General features: G+C 55.3%; 2 protein-coding genes across 2 annotated transcripts in view; one reads left to right on the plus strand and one right to left on the minus strand.

Annotated features, from left to right (window-relative positions):
- The window catches only part of LOC311202308 (olfactory receptor 14A16-like), a gene marked incomplete at both ends in the record, with an annotated part of 148,050 nt that overhangs the window by 102,947 nt on the left and 19,253 nt on the right, over nt 1-25,850 (plus strand). The window lies entirely within an intron of this gene.
- LOC311202089 (olfactory receptor 14A16-like) lies at nt 18,299-19,225 on the minus strand (the record flags this gene model as incomplete). The annotated part of the gene is made up of 1 exon (XM_084276635.1): nt 18,299-19,225. The coding sequence occupies one exon, from the start codon at nt 19,223-19,225 to the stop codon at nt 18,299-18,301; it is 927 nt and encodes a 308-aa protein (XP_084132761.1).

Here is a 25,850-nt window from a genome sequence, read left to right on the forward strand (position 1 = left end):
AAAAAAACCCACCCTGAACTGCAACCCTTCCAGGCCCTAAAAAATCATAAAAAGAGAAAAAAATAAACCCAGCTGGCACAGAAATGAGACTCTGTGGGCAAAAGTCATCCAAGGACACAATTTAAACAGCCTCTGTGGTCAGCAGACTGCATGGCCAGAACCCCTCCATGGGCCAGGAACCCTGAAAAACCCATCAGGTTTTGTCTCTATAATCCAAAACCATCTGGAATGTGGGGTTTTTTTTGCTGATAACCATAGAATTACATGGCCAGGGGTGTCTTGAAGCCCTTCAGACTTTTCTTTGGGAGCTACTGGCGTGTTTGAAAGGGCTGACAGAGCCCAGAGATGCCACAGGGCAAAGGAAAGCCCTGAGCCCCGGGGTGAGGGGGGCTGCTTGTGGGCCGCCTGGGGGGCTTTCAGGCCAGCGATGTCTGTCTGTCCTGGCTCCTTTGGTTTGGGAGCTATTGCTGGACGTTCGGCATGTTGGCCGGGCAGCGCTTCTCAGGCCGCCATCAGCACCTATGGAGCTGGTTGGAGTGTTGCCTGGGAAACGAACCCCCCCGAGTACCGGTTGCGTCAGAAACAGTTACCGTGGCACTTTGGTTCCGTGGCACTTTGGTTCCGGGTTGTGCATCGTGAAAAATGGGCCCCCGGATATAGTGACCTTGTGACTTTGGTTCCACTTTTTTTTTCTTCATCACGGAAAAGGGTCCCCCTGAAACACTGAGCCCGTGTTTTTAGTTCTGGGTCAGTTTGGTTTCAGTCTGTTCATCAGTGGTAACTGTCCCCCATGGAAACTGGGTGGCTGACACGCAGGACACTGCGCTGCCATCCAGAGAGACCTGGCCAGGCTGGAGAGCTGGGCAGGGAGAGACCAGGTGAGGGTCAATAAAAGCAAGTGGAGAGTCTGGCACCTGGGAAAGAACAACCAGTACAGGCTGGGGGTGACCTGCTGGAGAAGAGCTCTGTGGAGAAGGACCTGGGGGTGCTGGTGGGTGACAGGGTGGCCACGAGCCAGCAGTGTGCCCTGGGGGCTGAGAGAGACAATGGGATCCTGGGGGCATCAGGAGGAGTGTGGGCAGCAGGTGACAGGAGGGGATCCTCCCCCTCTGCTCTGCCCTGGTCAGGCCCCACCTGGAGTGTTGTGTCCAGTTCTGGGCTCCCTGGGATCAAAGGGACAGGGATCTCCTGGAGAGAGCCCAGAGAAGGGCTATGGAGATGATGAAGGGCCTGGAGCATCTCCCCTGTGAGGAGAGGCTGAGTGAGCTGGGGCTGTTCAGCCTTGAGAAGAGAAGATTAAGGGGGGATCTAATTAATGTCTATAATTATCTTAAGCATGGGATGCAGGGGGAATCAGCCAGCCCCTTTTCAGTGTCTGTGGGGACAGGCCAAGGGGCAATGGCTGCAAGTTGGAGCACAGGGAGTTCTGCACCAACATGGGGAAGAACTTTTCCCCAGTGAGGGTGAGGGAGCCCTGGGACAGGCTGCCCAGGGGGTGTGGAGTCTCCTTCTCTGGAGAGATTCCAGCCCCATCTGGACACCGACCTGTGTGATATGAGCTGGGGAGCTGCTCTGGCAGGGGGGTTGGACCCCAGGAGCTCTCCAGGTCCCTCCCAACCCCTGTGAGTCGGTGGCTCCTGGTCCATGTCACTCCTGATCTGCTCTCTCCCTTCCCGAAGCCCAGCCCGTGGAATCCCGTGACTCTGACCGGCAGTGTCTGCGGTGCTGTCCACCGTCCCCGCCCCCCCTCCCCGTCCCCGTCCCGCCGCTGCCGCACTAAGGGGCTGAGACCCCCCCGAACCGGCGGCGGGATCGAGGCCTCTGGGGGCCGGGAGCGGGAGGGGGCGGGTGCGGATTGAAAGGACGAAACGCGATTGGCTGAAGCCGAGGCTGCTGGGGCGGGGCTACGTGACTGGGGGGGGGCTGTCGGACCGAGTAGAGAACTCCTGGGGTGGGGGGGGAGCGCAGGGTGAGGCGGGTGATTCGCGCCCAGATTGGCGGGGGTGGGGGGGGCGGAGCCGGGAGGGCGCGTGCGCTCCGTGACGTCAGTGCGTCACGGCGCTGGAGCTGCCGCCCCGGGAGCACCGGTCAGCCGGGCCGGGAGCCCTGGGGGCGGTGCGTCGCTGAGCGGCCCCGGGCGCCGTGTGGCCCCGGGCACCGTGTGGCCGAGCAGCCCCTGGCGCCGTGTAGCCCCGGGCACCGTGTGGTTGTGCGGCTCCGGGCACCGTGTGGCCGGGAGGCCTCAGGCACCGTGTGGCCGAGTGGCCCCGGGCACCGTGTGGCTGGACGGCCCTGGGTACTGTGTGAGTGGGTGGCCCCGGGCACCATGTGGCCCCGGGCACCGTGTGGCCGAGTGGCCCTGGGCACCGTGTGGCCGGGCGACCCCAGTCACCGTGTGGCTGGGCGGCCATGGGCACCGTGTGGCCCCTGGCACCGTGTGGCCCTGGGCGCCATGTGGCTGAGCGGCCCCGGGCACCGTGTGGTTGGGCGGCCCCAGGCGTCGTGTGGCCGCGGGCGCCGTGTGGCCCCGGGCACCGAGTGGCCGAGTGGCTCCGGGCACCGTGTGGCCCCGGGCACTGTGTGGCTGAGCGGCCACGGGCACTGTGTGGCTGAGCGGCCCTGGGCGCCGTGCGGCCGCGGGCACCAGGTGGCTGAGCAGCTCTGGGCACCGTGTGGCCCCGGGCACCGTGTGGTTGGGCGGCCATGGGCACCGTGTGGCCGAGTGGCTGCAGGCACTGTGTGGCTGAGCGGCCCCGGGCACCGTGCGGCCCCGGGCACCGTGTGGCTGGGTGGCTCCGGGCACTGTGTGGCCCCAGGCACTGTGTGGCTGGGCGGCCCCGGGCACAGTGTGGCTCCGGGCACCATGTGACCGGGCGGCCGCGGGCACCGTGTGGTTGGGCGGCCATGGGCACCGTGCGGCCCCGGGCATCGTGTGGCTGAGGGGCCCCGGGCACCGTGTGGCCCTGGGCACCATGTGGTTGGGTGGCCGCGGGCGCTGTGTGGCCGGGTGGCCCCGGGCACCGGGTGGCCCCGGGCACTGTGTGGTTGGGTGGTCCCAGGCACCGTGTGGCCGAGCAGCCCGGAGCCGCTTTTCGCGCGGGCGGTGTGTCCCGGCGGGGGGATCAGTCCCTGGGCATGTTCAGCTGGGCGGCGTCCCGTGTAGCGCAGCCACTCCGGTGCTTTGGGCTGACGCGGAGCCGAGCGGGTCCCGGTGTCCGCGGGGCGGGTGGAGGCGTCGCTGCCCGGGGCGTGGGGGTGGTTCGGTTCCCCGAGCAGCGCCAGAGCCGCCCCGGGGGTCGGGGTTGTGGTCGAGCTGTGCTGCGGTGTCCCGGTCCCGGGTGGGCTGGGGTGGGAAAAGGGGGTTAAATAAAGAGAGAACAGCAGATGCTGCCGACCCCGCGGTTGTTTCATTATGTAATCAAAGGTCCAAGGAGAACTGGGTGTTGGGAGGTGTCATCGAGTGCAGAAAACCTTTCCCCGGGGGTGGATGGGGGGCTGTTGCCTCAGGTGCCCCCCAGATCCCAAGCACTCCCCGTGCTGGGGCCCTTGGCTGGGGGTGGGCTCCTCCTCCCCCTTTGCCTTCACACAAGGCAGCCCCAGGGGTGTCTCCAGCCCCTGCATCCCAAACTTCAGATATTTATAAGCATTAATAAGGTTCCCCCCCCTTTAATCTTCTGTTCTCCAGGCTGACATTATAAACTGTCACAGAACACGATGGCCAGGGACAGCACCAGGCACCAAGGAAAATCAGTAGTTCAGTTGCTTGAATGTCATCTTGAAAATGGAAAGAAAAAGCCTCCTGGCTGTGTGCTCACAGGCACCAGAGAATCATAGAATCATAGAATTGTAGGGGTTGGAAGGGACCTGGAGAGCTTATGGGGTCCAACCCCCCTGCCAGAGCAGCTCCCCAGCTCATATCACACAGGTCGGTGTCCAGACAGGGCTGGAATCTCTCCAGAGATGGAGACTCCACCCCCCCTGGGCAGCCTGTCCCAGGGCTCCCTCACCCTCACTGGGGAAAAGTTCTTCCCCAGGTTGGTGCAGAACTCCCTGTGCTCCAACTTGCAGCCATTGCCCCTTGGCCTGTCCCCACAGACACTGAGAAGGGGCTGGCTGATTCCCCCTGCATCCCCTGCTTCAGGTAATTATAAACTTTAATTAGATCCCCCCTTAGTCTTCTCTTCTCAAGACTGAACTCAACTTACTCAGCCTCTCCTCACAGGGGAGATGCTCCAGGCCCTTCATCATCCTTGTAGCCCTTCTCTGGACTCTCTCCAGGAGATCCCTGCAGAATACTGCACCTGACTGGCTGATGTGGGGTCCTGCAGCTGCGTTCCTGGTTTAAAGGCCTGTGTGGGCTCCTGGAGGAATCCAGCCAACAAAGAACCTCTCGATGCTTAACGAAAGGAACAGGAACCTGTTGTGGTTTCATCCCAGCTGAGAGCTGAGAGCCACCCTGCTGCCTGCTCCTTAAAGGAAAAGAGGAGGGGAAGGGGGGTGAGAGGGAAGGGAAGGGAAAAGGAAGGGGCAAATAACCACCCCCAAAACCAAGGAACCAAAAGCCTGTGGGTTGGGATAAGGAGAGTTTACTGAAATAGCAGAAGGATAAAATATAACAATGCTGACAGGACTTTAGAGCAAAAAATACATGAAGCTGTTGATACCCAATGCAGTTTCTCACTGAACCCACAGCTCAGGCTGTGGCACCCAGAGCCGTCCCAGAACCCGACCATTCCCCAAAACCTGCACGTCCTGGAGCTGCCTCCACCTCCTCCCATCACCCCTCCCTTTATACTGGGCAGGATGTAATTGGCATGGAATACTCTGTTTGGCCAGTTGGGGTCACCTGTCCTGGCTTTGCCCCTCAAAAAAAGGGTAGATGAGGTACTCAGGGATCTGGTTTAGCTCAGGATGGGAATGGTTGGACTCAATGATCTTCAGAGGTCTCTCCCAACCTTGTGATTCTGTGATTTTTCCAGGGGCTTCAATGCAACTTGGCTCCAGATGGAAACTCTTGTGGCAAACTGGGCTGGAGCGATAACTTTCCAGGGCAGCGGGAGGGAGCCTGGGGCACAGAAGTGATTTCTGAGGCTTTGGGGGATGCAGTCAGGCACTTGAGAGTCAGGCAGCGTGAGGAAGGAGCTGGAAAAGTGTCATCATTTCACCCCAGCCACCAGCTGAGCCCCACACACATGGGTGCTCTCTCTCTGCAAGGGGGAGGAGGTTGGAAAGGGGAGGGGGAAGAAAACCATAGGCACAATTCCAGTGTGCAGGGCTGAGGAGAGTTTATGTGGAAGTGCCAGAGAATTAGCAAACCCAGGACCTTGTAGCAAGATAGCTTGAAGCTGGTGATACAGGGTGCAGCTTCTCCCCAAAGTGCAGGGCTCAGGCTGGACGGCTCAGAGCTGCCCCAGAGCCGGCCTGTCCCCAGAGCACATGTCCCAGAGCCTCATCTACCCTTTTTTTGAGCACACCCAGGGAAGGGGACTCAACCCCCTCCCTGGGCAGCCTGTTCCAGCCCTGACAACTCTTTCAGTAACAAATTTTTGTCTAATATCCAATCTGACCCTGCCCTGGCGCAGCTTGAGCCCATTGCCCCTTGTCCCATGTCCTGTCCCCTGGCTGAAGAGACCATCGCCCACCTCTCTGCACCCTCCCTTCAGGTAGTTGTAGGTGGGGAGAAGGTCTCCCCTCAGCCTCCTCTTCTCCAGGCTGAACACCCCAGCTCCCTCAGCCATATGATTTGCCCTCCAGCCCCTTCCCCAGCCTGGTTGCCCTTCTCTGGACTTGCTCCAGGACCAGAATGTCCTTTTTATGGTGGGGAGCCCAGAACTGGACCCAGTACTCAAGATGTGGCCTCACCAATGTCAAGCACAGGGGCACAATCACCTCCCCAGACCTACTGGCCACACTGGTTTTGATACAAGCCAGGATGCCATTGGCCTTCTTGGCTGCCTGGCTCATATTCAGCCTGGTGTCAGCCAACACCCCCAGGTCCTTCTCTTCCTGACAGCTCTCCAGCCAACCTCCCCCCAGCCTGTAGCGCTGCAGGGGGTTGTTCTGTCCCATGTGCAGCACTCTACACTTGGCCTTGTTAAACTTCATCCCATTGATCTCAGCCCATGGGTCCAGCCTGTCCAGACCCCTCTGAAGAGCCTCCCCACCCTCAGGCAGATCAATTCTTCCTCCTAGTTTAGTGTCCTCTGCAAACTTGGCCCCAGCAGCAGGACTCAGCCCTGGTGCTGGACACTGGAGAACACACCTGGACACAACCCCATGGCTACCAAACACACACAGACACACACACAGACACATACACAGACACAGACACAGACACACATCCCCCCCCAGGGTGATAATCCCTCTGTGTCAATGACCTCCCTGGCTGGGCTGAATACCCACCCCCCAGTTGCCCTTCTCTGCACTCCTTCCAAGGCCCCAATGTCCTTGTTATGGTGAGAAGCTGGCGGGTGTGTGGCTGCTGGGGCACAGGTGGGATCAGGGGTGCCTGAGCCGCGCTGCTCTCGCCCCAGTGCCCAGCGCAGCCGCGGAGAGAACCCCCCCCGGCCGGCTCCGCGCCGCTTCCGGAGCACGCCCGCCCGTTGCCTAGCGACCACGACGCGGTAGTGGCAGAGGACCGAGGCGCATGCGCAGTAAAGCGCATTGAAGCTGCCCGGAGGACGCTGCGCATGCGCTTTGCAGCGATGTGGTGGCATGCTGGGGAGGGCGGGGGGAGCGAACGCATCTGCGGGCAGGAACCGGCGCATGCGCAGTAGAGCGCGCGTAGTCCGCCCGCTGCTGCCGCCTGGCGAACACGCAGCGGTGCTGCGCCCGGGTGGCGCAGCGCACGGAAGCCGCTGCGTTCTGCCGCCTCCGTGCGCACTCCCCGCGTTGCTGCGCGGGTGCGCGCAAAGCCCGCTGCGGGCGGGCTGCGGGCGGGCGGCGCAGGGCGCTTTAAAGCGGGGCGCCGCCATTGCCGGGCGAGCGCGCCGCGCTAGCGCCGCTGTCCCGAGGAGCATGCGCAGTAGAGCGCACTGAAGCTGCCCGGAGGACCCTGCCCGCGCTTCCTGCAGGGGTGGGGTGCCCCGCGGGATGCCGGGCAGTGCGGCGTGCGCATGCGCAGTAAGGCTCGGCCGCGTCCCGGCAGCCGCCGCGGAGCGCGGGGCACTCGGCTGGGTTCCCGCCGCCGGTCCCGCTGCCTGAGGCCGCGCTGCCCGCCGGGCGCTGCCGCCCCGTGAGGCGCCGGAGGGGTTAAGCAGCCGGGCTGGCCGGGGCAGGGCTGGGCTGTGGCCACGGGGGGCCGCCCGGGGCAGCTCTCCCGGCTCTCGCTCGAAGGTCAATGGCCAGCGCGGACCTGCTGCTGCCCGTCGGCTCCTGCTGCTGGGAATGTGCCCAGCACCCTGCCAGGACCCTGCCAGCACCCTGCCAGGACCCTGCCAGCACCCTGCCAGCACCCAGCACCCTGCCAGCACCCTGCCAGCACCCTGCCACCCCCCGCACCCTGCCAGGACCCTGCCAGCACCCAGCACCCTGCCAGCACCCTGCCAGCACCCTGCCAGCACCCTGCCAGCACCCAGCACCCTGCCAGCACCCTGCCAGCACCCTGCCACCCCCCGCACCCTGCCAGGACCCTGCCAGCACCCAGCACCCTGCCAGCACCCTGCCAGCACCCTGCCAGCACCCTGCCAGCACCCAGCACCCTGCCAGCACCCTGCCAGCACCCTGCCACCCCCCGCACCCTGCCAGGACCCTGCCAGCACCCAGCACCCTGCCAGGACCCTGCCAGCACCCTGCCAGCACCCTGCCAGCACCCAGCACCCTGCCAGCACCCTGCTAGCACCAGCACCTTGCTAGTGCCCAGCACCCTGCCAGGACCCAGGACCCTGCCAGCACCAGCACCCTGCCAGGACCCTGCCAGCCCCCAGCACCTGCCAGCCCCCAGCCAGCACCCAGCACTCTGCCAGGACCCAGCACCCTGCCAGGACCCTGCCAGCGCCCAGCAGCCTGCCAGGATCCTGCCAGCACCTGCACCCTGCCAGCGCCCAGCACCCTGTCAGGACCCAGCACCCTGCCAGCACCCAGCGCCCTGCCAGGACCCTGCCAGCACCAGCACCCTGCCAGCACCCTGCCAGCACCAGCACCCTGCCAGCACCCTGTGCCCAGCACCCAGCCAGCACTCAGGACCCTGCACCCAGCCCGACAGTACTCAGCCCCCAGCACCCTGCCAGCACCCAGCACCCTGCCAGGACCTTGCCAGCAGCCAGCACCCTGCCAGAACCCAGGACCTTGCCAGCACCCAGCACCCCGCCAGGACCCTGCCAGTGCCCAGTACCCTGCCAGGACCCAGCACCCTGCCAGCCCCCAGCACCCTGCCAGGACCCTGCTAGCACCAGCAGCCTGCCAGGACCCAGCACCCAGCACCCTGCCAGGACCCTGCTAGCACCAGCACCTTCCTAGTGCCCAGCACCCTGCCAGGACCCAGCACCCTGCCAGCACCCAGCACCCTGCCAGGACCCTGCTAGCCCCCAGCACCTGCCAGCCCCCAGCCAGCACCCAGCACTCTGCCAGGACCCAGTGCCCTGCCAGGACCCTGCCAGGACCAGCACCTTGCTAGCGCCCAGCACCCTGCCAGCCCCCTGCCAGCGCCCAGCCCCCTGCCAGGATCCTGCCAGCACCTGCACCCTGCCAGCGCCCAGCACCCTGTCAGGACCCAGCACCCTGCCAGCACCCAGCGCCCTGCCAGGACCCTGCCAGCACCAGCACCCTGCCAGCACCCTGCCAGCACCCTGCCAGCACCAGCACCCTGCCAGCACCCTGTGCCCAGCACCCAGCCAGCACTCAGGACCCTGCACCCAGCCCGACAGTACTCAGCCCCCAGCACCCTGCCAGCACCCAGCACCCTGCCAGAACCCAGGACCTTGCCAACACCCAGCACCCTGCCAGGACCCTGCCAGCGCCCAGCACCCTGCCAGGACCCAGCTCCCTGCCAGCACCCAGCACCCTGCCAGGACCCTGCTAGCACCAGCAGCCTGCCAGGACCCAGCACCCAGCACCCTGCCAGGACCCTGCCAGCACCAGCACCTTGCTAGCACCCAGCACCCTGCCAGGACCCAGCACCCTGCCAGCACCCAGCACCCTGCCAGCACCCAGCACCCTGCCAGGACCCTGCTAGCACCAGCACCTTGCTAGCGCCCAGCACCCTGCCAGGACCCTGCTAGCACCAGCACCCTGCCAGCACCCAGCACCCTGCCAGGATCCTGCCAGCACCGGCACCTTGCTAGCGCCCAGCACCCTGCCAGGACCCAGCACCCTGCCAGCACCCAGCGCCCTGCCAGGACCCTGCCAGCACCAGCACCCTCCCAGCCCCCAGCCAGCACCCTGCCAGGACCCTGGCAGGACCCAGCACCCTGCCAGGACCCAGCACCCTGCCAGCACCCTGCCAGCACCAGCAGCCTGCCAGCACCCTGTGCCCAGCACCCAGCCAGCACTCAGGACCCTGCACCCAGCCCGACAGTACTCAGCCCCCAGCACCCTGCCAGCAGCCAGCACCCTGCCAGAACCCAGGACCTTGCCAGCACCCAGCACCCTGCCAGGACCCTGCTAGCACCAGCAGCCTGCCAGGACCCAGCACCCAGCACCCTGCCAGGACCCTGCCAGCACCAGCACCCTGTGCCCAGCACCCTGTGCCCAGCACCCTGCAGCACCCAGCACCCTGTGCCCAGCACCCTGCCATCCCCCAGCACCCTGCCAGCACCCTGTGCCCAGCACCCACCCAGCACTCAGGACCCTGCATCCAGCCAGCCAGTACTCAGCCCCCAGCACCCTGCCAGCAGCCAGCACCCACCCTGCGCCCGCCCAGCCCCCAGTACCCCCCCAGCACCCAGCTCCCGGCCCCAGCCCCCACCCGGGGTGCCCCGTTCCCACCCCTTGGGCCTGGTTAAGTGAGAAACCGAATCCCCCCCTCCCTGGCACCCCGGGACTGGCACCCCCTCACCCCACCGGCACCGGGGGGTGGGGATGGGGCTGGGGGATTGGCAGGGGGGAATGGGGATGGGGATGATGGGGGGTGGAGGTGGAGATGGATGGGGGGGGGGGATGGGAATGGGATGAGGATTGGGATGGGGACGGGGATGGGGATGGGCTGGGGGGGGCTGGGGATAGGGATGAGGGTGGATGGGGGGATGGGGATGGATGGGAGGGTGGGAATGGGGATGGGGATTGGGATGGGGATGGGATGGGATAGGGAGGCTGGAGATAGGGATGAGGGTGGACTGGGGGGAGCTGCGGCTGGGCCTGAATGGGGGGGGGCTGGAGATAAGGATGGGGCTGGGGGGCCCTGGGGCTAGGGATGGGGGCAGATGGCGGGGTGGGGCTGGGGAGGCTGTGGATGGGACTGGGAGGAGAGATGGGGGGAATGGGAATGGGGGAATGGGGGGGGAATTTAGGATGGGAGGGAATGGAGATGGGGATGGGGATGGGGATGGATGGGGGGCTGGATCCAGCCCCATCCCCGCTCCTTTGGTTTGGGAGCTGGACATTCGGCATGTTTCCCTCCAGAGGGATCTTGACAGGCTTGAAAGATGGGCCCAAGGGAACCTAATGAGGTTCAACACTGCCAAGTGTCAGGTGTTGTTGCACTTGGGACGGAAGAATCCCAGACACAGACTGGGAGAAGAGCTCCTGGAGAGCAGCCCTGCTGAGAAGGACTTGGGGATTGTGGTGGGTGAGAAGCTTGACATGAGCCAGCAGTGGCTCTGGCAGCTCGTAGGGCCAATGGTATCCTGGGCTCCATCAGCAGAGGGGTGGCAGCAGGGACAGGGAGGGGATTGTCCCTCTCTGCTCTGCCCTCGTGAGGCCCCAGCTGGAGTCCTGTGTCCAGAGCTGGGGCCCCCAATACAAGAAGGATGTGGAACTGTTGGAGAGGGTTCAGAGGAGCCACAAGGATGATTAGAGGGCTGGAGCACCTGCCCTACAAAGAGAGGCTGAGGGAGCTGGGCTTGTTCAGCCTGGAGAAGAGAAGGCTGTGGGGGGACCTTATTGCAGCCTTCCAGTCCCTGAAGGGAGCTTATCAGCAGGAGAGGATTCAACTTTTTAAAAGAGCAGATAATGGCAGGACAAGGGGGAATGGACTAAAGCTGAAGGAGGGAAGGGTTAGATTAGATATTAGGGGGAAGTTTTTTACAGAAAGAGTGGTGAGGGGCTGGAACAGGCTGCACGGAGAGGGGGTGGATTCCCCATCCCTGGGAGTGTTCAAGGCCAGGTTGGATGGGGCCCTGGGCAACCTTGTGTAGCTCCAGGCCTGGAGGTTGGTGTCCCTGCCTGTGGCAGGGGGGTTGGAGCTCTATGATCCTTGGGGTCCCTTCCAACCCAGCCCATTCTATGATTCTATGTTTTCAAGGGAGCGCTTCTGCAGCCGTGAACACCACCTATGGAGAGAGCTCCAAGGTTCCCTGGCAAAGGAAAGCCCTCAGAGCCACAATGCCAGGGGCTGCTTGTGGGCTGCCGGGGGAGCTTTCAGGCCAGCTATGTCTTTCAGTCCTGGCTCCTTTGGTTTGGGAGCTATTGCTGGACTGTTGCAGAGTGGCTTGAGCAGCCAGGCCATGAGCCTGTGGAGCAGCTGTCCAAGCAGTCGCCTGTGTAGCTCAGTCAGACCAGGCCCCACAGCCTCTTGGTGAGAACAGAAGGGTCACCAATCGGTCAGCGTGTTCTTGTGTATCAAGGCCACAAGATGTGGGAGCAGGAGGTGTGATAAGGATTCAGTGCTCCTGGGACTGAGAAAGAGACACGATTCCCAGGCTACAAGATAGGTGGAGTGTGTAAATGTCGCCTTTAGTTAAGAGCCAATGAGAATAGGACAGGTATAACCCGTGGTAGCGACTGTGTGCTTGCGATGAAGTGATTCATCAACCACATTGGTTGGCTGCATCTTCCCTCTCACCACGTCAGGTGGTGCCTGAACGGCCTGGCCAGGGGACCTGGAATAAACAGGACAGAGACCTGGAATCAACAGGGACCCGGAGTGGCGAGAGCTCGGAGAGGCACCGGTGGCAGCTCCTGGAGAGCAGAAGATCAGCAAATGCCAGACATGAGGCGTCTGATCCGTGCTTGAGACCGACCTGATGGCAGGGGCTCACTGTCCAAGGAAGGCTACAAAGGTGGGGAGGCTGCACATAAACACAGAAAGGCTGTGTATACAAGAGCTGCTGAAGATAGTCTCCATGGAGAGCGAGGTAGCCTTCAGTTTGTTATTAAGCTTTTTAGAAAAGCAGGGGGTAAAGGAGTTTAACCTTAGAAAAGAATTAAGGGGGTTGGTAGCGTACGGACAGGAACAGGGATTTTTTAAGGACCCAGAAACATTGTTTCAAGTATCAGAATGGTGGGAGTATGGAGATAAACTGTGGAATATGGTAACAGATGATAAGAAAGGCGCCAAAAAGCTCATGAAGCCGTGGTGAGCAGTTGTCAACTGCATAAAGCAATATCAAGCAGAAAAACACGTAGCAGCCGTAGTGTCTGCTCATTTAGAAAATCAAGGGGATAAGCCAGGGAAGTTAGTCTTGGGAAGTGATTATGTACCTACCCCCCCCAACTGGGCTATCGGTAACAGCTGAACCCTTTAAAACATCAGGGGCTTGTGAGGCACCAGTACCCTCTGCCCCACCACTGACTGAGGATTGGGGAATACGCGCTCGATAAAGAAGGCGAAGTGGTACTGAAACTCCTCCACAATCTGCTCTGTAAGAGAGTGATTAAAAATTATGAAAAGTCTCTAAAACCCCTCCTTTTTGTGGAGCAAAGAAAGAAAACTGATAACAAGCCTTGACAAAGCATTTGATTTACCTACTTGGGAAGCTAAAGTAAAAGGACTTTAACCAAAACGGAGGCGGAACGCGTTGCAGCTGCTTCAGCCTCTGTAGCTTTAACACCAGTTCTGGGTTCTACAGAACCAGTTCAAAAAGGGAAAAAAATCTACTGTGGAGAATGTGTTTTTGTTTCTGGGTGCTTTTTCACCTACCCCAGTTACTATGCTAAGTAATAATGCCGTGTTATCAGAGCAAAGTGATAAATCTGTTGGAACTGACCGTGAAGGGGAGCGAGTAGTGTGCATAAATCTGCCACCACGGCCTGCGCCCCCCACACTATTATACCTTTGGAAGGAAAAATGTGGAAACAAATGTACAATCAACTGTCTTTAACTTTTACTGAGCCTAAACCACCCCATGATGCAGTCGAGAATATTAACTGGCATCAACAACTTCAGCCTGTCCTTGAAAAGCTGGAAGAAAGCGGAGCGGGCGATGACATGCCCTGCTGGGAAAGGGTGTGCAGAACTGCCCACCCACCCACCCAAAAACTACTGAGAGAAAAACTACCTATATGAAGAACCACCAGCTAAGGCACAGAGCAGTGTTGCCCCCATGGACAAGGAACCTGAGCAGTGGGACAAGAATCCTACGGAGATGGACACGTATGGGCTTTGACGACCATCAGATCAGGGACACATTTCATTTCAATATCCACCGCTCCCACCCACACCTCCCAGCAAACTCATCAATCCCTAACGAACTCATCAACACATCACTGTCTCGTGATGCCTGAGAGACTCTGCAGAGGCTGCTCATCCCAGCCTGGGCACGTAAGGTGGCGTCAGAACGGGATAAATGGTACATCAGGGTATTTGGATTCCTACTCAGTTGCGGGACTTACTGGGGAAAAGTTCATGTGGGAGTGAGTGGGTGGTGGAGAGAGTTAATAGTGGGCTGGTGGGAGGTGGATGGAACAGGGAGACCGTGCAGCGGGTCCTGGCGCTCCACCAGGTCCTAGTGCTCCCCAGGGCTCGGCCCCGGTGACCGTCGGGGTCGCGCTGTGGCTTACGGTGGGGGGAGAAGGGTGCTGTGGGCAGCAGCTGAGACCCCTGACACCATGCTGCACAGCCCAGTACCTTGGCAGAAATGCTGTAGAGGTGGGAGAACTGGCCCCCCACACCCCCCACATCCACCCATACGGACTGGATGTGACAACTCACGTCCTGCAGTGTGGTTTGATGACTTGGTTTGCAGCGTTTGTTTGTATGTGCTGCAGGTTCAGGGATGTGTTTATCCACTGAGAGTACGGCTGCTTACTTAGCAGAAGGATTTTTGATAGCGAGCATTGAACTTGGGGAGCTTATTTTAGAATTTCAACCTGAAAAACAGAAAATCCCCATTTGGGCTGATTACTAGCTACTTACTTGGACAAAAAAAATTGCCCATTTGCAACATTTAATACAGGAGTAACTGACTAAGGGGCGTATAAAACCTTCTGCAAGTTTGTGGACCATGCAAAAATTTTAAGAGATTTGTTTTGTTTTTTTTTTCAAAAGGTATTATTGGGTCTTGCTTCCACAAGGCATAAAAGTTCACCAACTATGTGCCAGGCTTATGTAGCCTGGACACTTGCTCCAGTATGAAAAACGCATCCTGATCTAATCTTTTATCATTACATGGATGAGAATTTGATTACAGAAAACAACTTGGGCATTCAAAGTTTGATTCATGAATTACCAGCTCAAGGGGTTAGAGATTATTGTGTTTTCTGGCAGTGTGAGCTACTGCACAGATGGGGGAATCCAGTAAATGTGCTCTGCTTTAGCAGCACTTGAATACCCTGTGAAATCAAACTGGACAACAGCTCAGAATATATGGCACGAACATTGCCCACGTTACAGGGACACATTTGCCTATGGGCAAAGCCATGGTAGAACATACGAATCGAACTCTCACCAAGGTCTTTATGTTTTGAACTGTTTATGTCTGTCAGAGAACAGTTTGGTACCTCCAATAGTGAACCATGCAGGAGGTTTAAAAGAAGTTTTGAGAAAAAAAAGGGGGGAAAAGGGAGAGAAAAGTTGATGTCAAGTGTTATTAAGAATGAAGTTACAGGTACTAACTTGGGAAGGAGATCTGCCTGTGTCATTACAGATACGGGAGCCAAGCGGATAAAGCTGTGGATCCAGAAGAACTCAAGCTTGCCTGAACCAGGATGAGATCCCGATCCCAGGAACTGAAGGCAAGTGTTCCAACTGCAGCCACAGTGGACTATGAATTTTGCTGTGGGATACTTTGAATGATCTGACAGTCTTTGAAAAATGCATGTGTTTGTGGTAAATGAAAATTAGGGAAATAGTGATTTCTGCACAGCCTAAGGTCACAGACTGCAATCGGTGCCTGTAGGAAAACCTGAGGCTGCTGTTATCTGCACTCCTGACACTCCTGATTGGCAAAACAAACAAATGCAACAGCAAAGGTATCAAGGCACTTACAATTGGTTTCATGACTGGGGAATTTCAGGATGGATATTGTCGATGGTCAAATTTGGATTATTGGATTTGGTAATTATGGTATTTGTCTTACAGTTACTGTCATGTTTATTGAGCTTTCTGCAAAGGGCCCTTGCAGAGACCTCAAAAAGCAGCTTTTGTAACACAGATACTAAAAAGGAAAAAATTGGCAAGGAGGACAGTGGGCTGCCAGCAGCCTGGCTCTCCTCACAGAAGACAATATCCTTGAATTCCCATGAGACAGGAAAATTACTCATGTTGAGAGGTATTTGGTAATTACATTCTCAAATATAGTGACCTTGAAGACAGAGGTACACACTGCCTCAACCCAAGAAGGAGTTGTAGGAAAGTATTTGGAAGTCAGTGAACATGTCGTTAACCAGCCATAATAAGATGGCAAAACCACAGCAGGTGTGCAGATAACTTTTAGACATCAAAGATAAACTAACAATGATTAACTATAAGATATGCTTCTCAAAACTCGTTATAATTACTAATTAATCACTTTGGTGTGAGCAGTATGTGTAGCCAATTAGCAGTTTTTAGCTTGCCACGCTTTACAGTATGGCTTTCTGTTTATGGGATGGTTTTTAGATTTAGTTAAACAAAGGCTTCTGTTTTTGTCAGTTATTTCTGCCTTAGTGTTGTTTTTGCCGTGTATGTCACAGTGTTTCTCTGGCAGGATGGATAATGCTCTTTGCAAAAATCTGGCTGGTCCATGAACAAGAAGGGGGAATTGTAGTGATGCAGTTTGAGAGGAATGGTGGTTTTGGCCCACCCAGATTTGTTTCTCACCCCCATATAATCAGACCTGGGGAAGCCAACAGAGACATATCAACAGGAGAGCAGATGTCTGAGAACAGGAGCTTGTCAGAAACTCCACGAGATAACAAACTGCAAGAACGTTAACAACTGCCTTAAAGAGGAACAAAGAGACTGTGCAGCCTCAACCAATTATTGGCAATAGTGAGACACATGAACAGAGCATCTAACCAATAGCAATGTAATGTAAATCGTATACTGGCATAGAAACCTATATAAGCTCTGTGTGTGTTTGAGTGAAGGAGCTCACTTGATCATATTGATCTGAGCTGAGTCCACAAAACTTCGACCCTGGCAAATCAGCACTGGCCCCTGGGGTAGCAGCTGCTGCTGCCTTAAAGAAACTAACAAACTTAGGCTGTTGGCTGAGTGAACAAACCAGTGCTCCATCTCTTGCTCTCAGTGGGCTGCTTACTGATGTAGACAGTGTGAGACATGCTGCTTTGCAAAACAGCTGCTGTTGATTTTTTGTTGCTCGTACAGGGCCACGGTGGTGAAGATTTTGAGGGGATGAATGACCATTCCCTGTCCATCCACAAAGAGATTCAGCAGCTCATGTAACATACTCAGACCATAAAACAGGACATAGGAATTTTTGGCCTAGATGGACTGGCAAAATGGCTTGGGATAGGGGGGTGGCTAAGAAACCTATTGAAAAGTGACATACTGTGGCTTATTGCTATTGTAGTAGGGCTTTGTTGCTTAAGCTGTATATTATCGTGCGTAAGATGGATGGTGCATCAAGCCACGACTCAAGTTTGGGTTGTGCAAAAGAAAAATGGGGGTATAAGCCCCTGGCTTATAGAATTGATTAAGGAAGGTTTACATCGGCTTTTAATTATTATAATTGTAATTATAATAATATGCATAGTATATGGATGTATTATGAAAGGAAGTGAAAAGGCAACTAAGCAGGCACTGCTTGTACAAAAAGAAAAAGGGGGAATTGTTGCAGAATGGCTTGAGCAGCAAGGCCATGAGCCTGTGGAGCAGCTGTCCAAGCAGTTGCCTGTGTAGCTCAGTCAGACCAGGCCCCACACTGCCTTGGTGAGAACAGAAAGGTCAAGAATTGGTCGGTGTATTCCTGTGTATCATACAGCATGGTCACAAGATGTGGGAGCAGGAGGTGTGATAAGGATTCAGTGCTCCTAGGACTGAGAAAGAGACACGATTCCCAGGCCTTTACTTAAGAGCCAATTAGAATATGACAAGTATAACCCGTGGTAGGAATAGTATAAAAGGAAGTGTGTGCTTGCAATAAAGTTGAAGTGCTTTATCAATCACGTTGATTGGCTGCATTCTTCCCTCTCGTCGCGGCACCTCACTACAAGAAGGACGTTGAGATGCTGGATTGTGTCCAGAGAAGGGCAGAGTAGACAGTGAAAGGTTTGCAGCACAAGTCCTGTGAGGATCAGCTGAGGGAACTGGGGATTTTTAGTCTTAAGGAGGCTGAGGGAGACCTTATCGCTCTCTACAACTACCTGCAAGGAGGATATAGAGAGGTGGAGGTTGGCCTCTTATCTCAGATAACAAGTGATAGGACAACAAGGAATAGCTTGAAGTTGTACCAGGTAGGATTTAGGTTAGATATCAGGAAGAATTTATTTACTAAAAGGGTATTCAGGTATTGGAAAAGGCTGCCCAGGGAAGTGGTTGAGTCACCATTGTGGAAGTATTTAAGAAGTGTGTAGATGTTGTGCTTGGGGACATGGTCTCGTGGTGGACTAGCAGGGTTAGGCTGTGGGTGGACTCTCTAAAATATTCTATGATTCTATGTTACACTTCCAGGAAATTCCCGTTCTGTCATGGTGGGAAAGCATTGCCATTTCAGACAAGTAGTCAAGTGATTCAGTTGATGAAAATGTTCTTATAAATATTTAATAAATGTCAAGAGAAAATGTAAAAAAAAATCACGCACATTTCCAGGCAGACGTGAATCAAAGAGAGCACAGCTCATCATTGCACAGTGTCTGGGTGACACAAGACCAGGAGATACTGCATTAGTAATGGGATGGCTGTGGACCATCATATTCCAGTTTAAATAAACTAGAGGGAAACAAAGAACCAGGAACTAAAACCCCTACTAAATAGAAACTGGTCCTAACGTGACTTACATGGTCAGTGATATGCAGAAGAACATGAGCAAATTATTGCTGCTTAGAAACATCCAGTCATTAGTTTCCACACAGCATCCTTGAGCTCCTGGTTCCTCATGCTGTAGATGAGGGGGTTCACTGCTGGTGGAAAAACACAGTAAAGAAATGCTGCTACCAGGTCCAGAAATAGGGAGGAGATGGAGGGGGGCTTCAGGTAGGCAAACATGGAAGTGCAGACAAACAGGGAGAACACAGCCAGGTGAGGGAGGCAGGTGGAAAAGGCTTTGTGCTGTCCCTGCTTCGAGGGGATCCTCAGCACAGCCCTGAAGATCTGCACATAGGACACCACAATGAACACAAAACACCCAAAAGCAAAACAGGCACTGACCACAATGACTGCAATCTCCCTGAGGTAGGCATCTGAGCAGGAGAGCTTGAGGATCGGGGGGATTTCACAGAAGAACTGGTCAATGACATTGCCCTTGCATAGAGGGAGAGAAAATGTATTGGCTGTGTGCAGCACAGCATGGAGAAACCCACTGCCCCAGGCAGCTGCTGCCATGTGGACACAAGCTCTGCTGCCCAGGAGGGTCTCGTAGTGCAGGGGGTGGCAGATGGCAACGTAGCGGTCATAGGCCATGACAGTGAGGAGAAAGTCCTCTGTTGAGAGCAAAAATACAAAGAAAAAGATTTGAGCCACACATCCTGTGTAGGAAATGGCCCTGGTGTCCCACAAGGAATTGTCCATGGACTTGGGAACAGTAGTGGAGATGTAGGCAAGGTCAGTAATAGAGAGGTTGAGGAGAAAGAAGTACATGGGGGTGTGGAGGTGGTGGTCACAGGCTATGGTGATGATGATGAGGCCATTGCCCAGGAGAGCAGCCAGGTAGATGCCCAGGAAGAGGCAAAAGTGCAGGAGCTGCAGCTCCTGAGTGTCTGCAAAGGCCAGGAGGAGGAACTGGTTGATGGAGCTGCTGCTGTTGGACATCTGCTGCTGTCAAGTGCGGAGACCTGTCCAATGTAGAAAAGGCACAGTGAGAAGTTAGGGAAATCTTCTCTGAGGGAAACAGTTTCCAATTCACACTGAGTCTCTGTATTCAGGAAGACTTTTGTCAGGTCCCTTTTGGGATGTCTGCTTTGTGCTGGCTTGAGAGTGCCACTGCTGGGAGGAGGGTTGGCTGTGGGCTCATGAGAACTCAGTCCTGCCTGGCAGCAGTCAGTAAATAGAAGGATGGCCTGATCTCGGACTAAATCCCCTGTGGATAGCAATGAGCTTTTCAGCACTGTCACTCCAATCTGACCTGAGGGCAGAGCAGAGCTTTGGAGCTTTGGTTTTCTCCTGCCTGTACCTGAGGAGTGTTTCTTCTGTCAGGACTCCCTGACATTGCTGCTGCAGTGCCAGTGAAACCTTCCCCTGAGTGCAGAGTGGGGAGAGCTGCTCTGTCCATCAGCCCTGCTCTCAGCTGCCCTGTGCTGGATGCTCTGTGATCACACCCTGCTGTTCCCCACAGAAGAAACTGGACCCCACAGAGAGCTGAGGAATCCAGTCTCACAGGGCAGAGCTCCAAAGCCCTCCTGCGGTCTCATCCTGCCCAAGGAGGATCTCAGCTCCCCGCTCCCAGCCAGGGACACACAGGGCTCAGTGCAGCTGCCCACACACAGGTGATGAGTGGCATTGCCACGGCCTCTGTGCCGAGATGTCTCCTGCATGGGGCTCCTCTCTGGGGCACAAGAGTCCCTGGGAGAGCGGTGCCATTGTGGGAGGCAGCTGCAGCCCAGCAGGAGCCCCTGGGAAATCCTCAGTCCTACAGATGGGGGTCCTGAAGTGAGGGTCAGCTCAGTGCCAGCCCTTCCAATGGACGTGCTCAGAGCCCCAGGTAATGGTGGGACAAATGCAGCAAGGACAGGAGGGGATACAGCAGGAAATGCTGCAGCAAAAGCTTTATGGTCAGGAACAGACAGACAGGCACTCAGGAGTTTCTCCTCACTGCTGCTTGGGCTGCCAATGAGAAAACTCAGCCTGAAACCCTGTAACTCTGGGTGCAGAGTCTGTGCTGGGTGGCAGAAACCAGGGGGTGGGTGTCGGGAAGTGTCAGGGAGGTCCCAAATCCCCACTGCCAGGGCATTTCTGGGAGCAGCTCCTCCCTCCCTGACAGTGTCTCTGCTAACTGCAGCTGTCCCTGCAGATCTTTGCCCATCTCACCTCCTGCTCTGTGCTCACAGACCTCATCCCACCTGCCATGCGCTCAGCTCTGCTCTGCAGACCCCTCCTGACATCAGGGCACTGCCCCAGGGAACCTCTGTGTGTGCAGGGCTCAGCCCAGGCTCCAACATCTTCATGAGAATCAAGTTTTCACTGCATATTCTCAAGGGGAGGAATAAGTTCTCATCTACCACACTCAGCACAGCCCACAGGAGAGGAAAAGTCAAAGCAAAGACTCTGCCTTTGGAGAAATATTCTCTTTGGCATTTCTCAAGGATCAGCTCTGTCTGGGAGCAAAGCTGACCCATGCAGCACCTTCTTACAGCAGAAGGACCTTACGTTGCCCTACTCTGGGTCACTGCTTCAACCCAGAGGTGCTGTCTATATCCCTGTGGAAAGCCCAGCAGGCAGGCTGAGTGCTGACCCTGGCAGCAGCAGAGTTCCAGCCCCAGCACAGAGACCTCGGTGTGCAGGGACCCTGCTTGCAAGGACAGCCCTGGGAACCTCTCAGCCATGCCCAGGAGAAGACAGCTGTCCTGCCCTGTCCCTCTGATGGGGCACAAGGGCATCCCTTCCAGGCAGCACCTTCTGGTCCTATAGAGAACCTGTCCTCCTGACAGACCCCACACACTGTCCCATGTCCCAGCTTTAGGAGATTCCTCCAAGACCAGAACCTGCATTGCCCTGCACCCACAGACATACCAGGGAGAGGCTGTGGAGATTTCTCCTCCAGTGAGCTCTCAGCATCCATCAGCTCTCTCAGCCTCACAGGTCTCCCCTTGGTGCCTACAGGCAGTGTCCCCAGCCCTGTGTGCTTGGCAGAGGAGCTGCTCCTGGGCACAGCTGTCTCTCTGCAGTGCTGCCGGGTTGCCATGAGCTCCCTCCATCCCAGGAGCCTGTCCCAGCTCAGCAGGAGAAGACCAGTTCTTCTAGGCTCCCTCCTGGTACCTCAGGCCTCATGGGAATATTTCTTTGTTCTCATCTTTTACGTTCCCTCCCTGAGCTGGGGAGAAATCCTTCTGTCCATCAGAGTAATTTCTCCTGATCAAACCAGAGCTGGGCAAGAGAATCACCTTTCCTTCTGTCCCCATGAGACAGGACACCCAGGCCTGGGACAGGCAGGGAAGGATCCCTTTCCCCCTATGAAAGGAAGGGCTTTAGGTGAGCATTTGGGCATTTCTTGGTGTTTCACAGGGACAAAATCAGGAAAAACAAATCTACAAAGCTCTGCTCTGCAGTTGGTGCAAGTGGAAACCACAATCCAGAAATGATCCTAGATGTCAAAAAAGATAGACCTTCTGCTGCAAGGACAAACTGACACCAGGAGAGCTCACATCAGGGCCCCATAAAATCAGTGGCACACTCAGCCAGCAGGAAATTCACCTCCCAAAAGGGATCTTTCAAACGTCTAATAGAACAGGTAGAGACAGTCCATGTGTCTCCAATGAGAATGTTTTGCTCAGTGAAGGGTGCCCCAAGTTCCAACTGCCTTGTTCTCCTTGCACAGGGCTTCCTGCAAAGAGGCAGAGAATGTCCCATGGCAGCTTCATTCCCCACTTCCTCCTCCTGCCCTTGGCAGGCACAGGGGAGCTGCAGTGGGTTTCTCAGTGCTGTGCTGCTCACAACCAAGACATGTTCCCTCCCCCTCTGCCATGGCAATGCTGTTGGCCAGTTCTGCTGTGAAATCCCCCAGATCCTCAGCCTCACATGCTCTGATGCCTACCCGAGGATGATTGGGTTTTTTTGTATTTAGTACTTGTTTATATTTGTGATGTTTTATGGAATAATGTGGGAGGTTTCAGCCCAGGAACCTCTTTAGGCCCTTTCTCTTTTTGTTTGGGAGCTATTGCTGGACATTTAGCAGTTTCTAAGTTTGACCCTGGTAGAGTCGGAATTAGATGTCAGTCAAATTTAGGACCGTTTCTGTGGCTAGGAATGCCCTGATCCCAAGGGTAACCTGGTCTGCTGGTGGGCTACCCTGGGAGGTTTCAGGCCAATAACATCTTTCAGCCCTTACAAGGTTTGTTTTTAAACTCTTGTGGGAGGTTTATCATTTTTGAAGCTGGATGCTGATATAACCTGAAAGTGACGTCAGGCACTGTTAGGACTGTTCCTGTGGAAAGGAAAAGCCTGAGCTTCAAGATTACTCATGCTGCTACTGCGCTACCTGAGGAGGTTTCAGGCCAGGAACATCTTTCAGATCTCACACCTTTTTTTTGGGAGCTATTGCTGGGTGTTTAGCATTGTTGAAGTAGAACGCAGGTAGAGTCAGAAAGTGATGTCAGGCACTGTAAAGACTGTTCCCTTAAAAGGAGTGCTCTGAGTCCCATAGTTACTGGGTGCTCGTGTGCTCCTATGGGAGGTATGAGGTCAGGAACATTTTTCAGCCTTTGTACCTTTAGTTTGGGAGCTGTTGCTGGGTGTTTAGCACTTTTGACAGTTGGTACTGGTAGAGCTGGAAAATGACGTCAGGCACTGTTACGACTGTTCCCTTGGCTAGGAAAGCCCTGAGCCCCAAGGTTAGCGGTTCTCAGAGTGTGCATCCTGGGGAGGTTTCAGAGCAGTAGGATCCTTCATCCCTCACAACCTTTGTTTGGGTGCTATTGCTGGATATTTAGCATTTTGAAACTTGATGCTGATAGAGCCAGAAAATGATGTCTGGCAGTGTTAGGACCATTCCATTGGAATGGAAAGCTTTGAGCACCAAGGTTACTGGTTCTTCTAGTACGCATCCTGGGGAGGTTTATTGCCAAGAACCTTTTTCAGCCCACACAACTTTTGCTTGAGACCTATTGCTCTACATTTAACAGTTTTGAATGTGGAAGCTGGTAGAGCCTGAAAATTACTTCAGGCACGTTTAAGGCCTCTTCCCTTGGCTATGAAAGCCCTGAGCCACAAGGTCAGTGGTCCTGTTTGTAGTCTACATGGGGAGGTTTCAGGCCAGGAACTTCTTTCAGCCCTTGCACCTCTTGTTTTGGAGCTATTTGTGCAGTTTAGCAATTTAAAAAGTGGAGGACTGCAGAGCCATGCAGTGATGTCAGGCACCAGTAGGGTCGTTGCCTTGGCTAGGAATGTGCTGAGCCTTAATGTTACTCTTGCTGCTAGTGGGTGACCTATGGAGGTTTCAGACCAGGATCATCTTTGGCCTTTGCCCCTTTTCATTTGGGAGCTAATGTTGGACGTTTAGAAGTTTCAAAGTTGGATGCTTGGAGAGCCCAAAAATAACATCAAGCATTGTTAGGACATTACCTTTGTAAGGAGAAATCTGAGCCCTAATATTACTGGGGCTGCTAGAGTGCTAACAAGGGAGCTTTCAAGCCAGGAACCTCTTTCAGCCCTCACCCCTTTTCTTTAGGAACAATTGCTGGACATGTAGAAGTTTAAAATATGAACACTGGTGGAGCCTGAAAAAAAACATCAGGCACTGTTAGAACCATTCCCCCCCTAGGAATGCCCTGATCCTAACGGTTGCTGGGGCTGCTAGTCGACACCTGGAGCAGGTTTCAGGGCAGTAACATCTTTAAGCTCTCGCACTGTTCTTTGGGAGCTGTTGCTGGATGATTAGAGGTTTCGAAGATGGATGCTGGTAGAGCCTGAAAATGATGTCAGGCACTGTTAGGATGATACCCTTGACCATGAAAGCCTTGAGCTGAAATGTTAACAGGGCTGCTAGTGTCCCATCTGGGTAGGTTTCAAGCCAGGAATGTTTTCAGCCCTCACACATTTGGTTTAGAGTTATTACTGGACATTTACCAGTTTCAAATTTGGATGCTTTTAGATCGGGAATATTATCTCTGATAGAGTTTGGACCAGTTCCTTGCAAGAAATGCCCTGAGCCCAATGGTATACAGGGGCTGCTAGTGGGATACCTGTGGAGGTTTCAAGCCAGGAATATCTTCAAGCCCTCACTTCTTTTGTTTGAGACCTGTTGCTGGAGGTTTAGCAGTTTTAGAGGTTGTTGCTGGTAGATTGAAAGCTGATATCAGGCACACTTAGGACCATTGCCTTGGCTAGGAATGCCCTGAGCCTCAAGGTTTGTTGCACTGCAAGTCTACTACCTGGGGGGGTTTCAGGCCAGAAATATCTTTCAGCCCTCACCCCTTTTGTTTGGGGGCTCTAACTGGACGTTTGGCATTTTTGAAGTTGGATTCTTGTAGAGCCCAAAAATGACACCAGGCACTTTGCAGACCATTCCCTCAGCTACAGAAGCTCTGAGCCCCGAAATTACCGGGGCTGATCCCCCTGCCAGGGGACATTTGGGAGTCCCAAATTATTTCAGCTCTCAAGCCTTTTGTTTGAGAGCTATTCCTGGATGCTTAACGTTTTGAATGTGGATACTGGTAGAGCCAGAAAATGGTCTGCTATTATAGGACCATTCCCTTGGCTAAGAATGACCTTTCCCCCAAGGTTCCTGGGGGTCTGTGTGGGCTACCTGGGGAGCTTTCAGCCCAGGAACATCTTTCAGCCTTCACAGATTGATTTGGGAGCTATTGATACATGATTAGAATTTTTGAAGGAGGACAGTAGAAGAGACACAAAATGACATCAGACACTCTTAGCACAGCTTCCTAGGCTAAGAAAGCCCTGAGCCCCATGGTTACTTCGGCTGCTAGTGGGCTACCTTGGGAGGTTTCTGGCCAGGAAGCTTTTTCAGCCCTTGCACGTTTTGTTTGCGACCTACATTAAAGGTGGGAGATGCTCCCTGGTAATCCTTTTGTTATAAATTCTATAAATATATTAATAACAAAACGAGGGACAGGGAGAATCCTCCACCTTTATTGGATCCGGGGGGAACCACTGAGATGGAGAATGAAGAAAAGGCTGAGGAACTTCATGCCTTTTTTGCCTCAGTCTTTAGTAATAAGACCAGTTGTTTCCTGATCCCCAGACCCCGGAGTAAAAAGATGGGGACAGGAAGTAAGACCCCGCTTAGATCTGCACAAGTCAATGAGTCCAGATGGGATACAGTCGAGGGCACTGAGGGAGCTGGCAGAAGTGCTCCCCAAGCCACTTTCCCTTATTTACCAGCAGTCCTGGCTGACCGGGGTGGTTCCACCTGACTGGAAACTGGCACATGTGACACCCGTCTGCAAGAAGGGACAGAAGGAGGACCCAGGGAACTACAGGCCTGTCAGCCTGACCTCAGTGCTGGGGAAGGGGATGGAACTAATCATCTTGAGTACCAGCATGCAGCACATGCAGCACACTCAGCTGATCAGGCCCGGTTAGCATGGGTTTAGTATGTGCTTGAGGAAGCTGATCTCCTTCCATGACAAGGTGACCTGCTTAGTGGATGAGGGGAAGGCTGTGGATGTGTTCTACCTGGACTTCAGAAAATCCTTCATCACTCTCTCCCAAGACATCCTGCTGGAGAAATTAGCATCTAATGGGTTCGATGGGTATACTCTGT

The sequence above is a fragment of the Gallinula chloropus genome, assembly GCF_964237585.1.
Source record: "Gallinula chloropus genome assembly, chromosome: 29".
NCBI lineage: Eukaryota > Metazoa > Chordata > Aves > Gruiformes > Rallidae > Gallinula > Gallinula chloropus.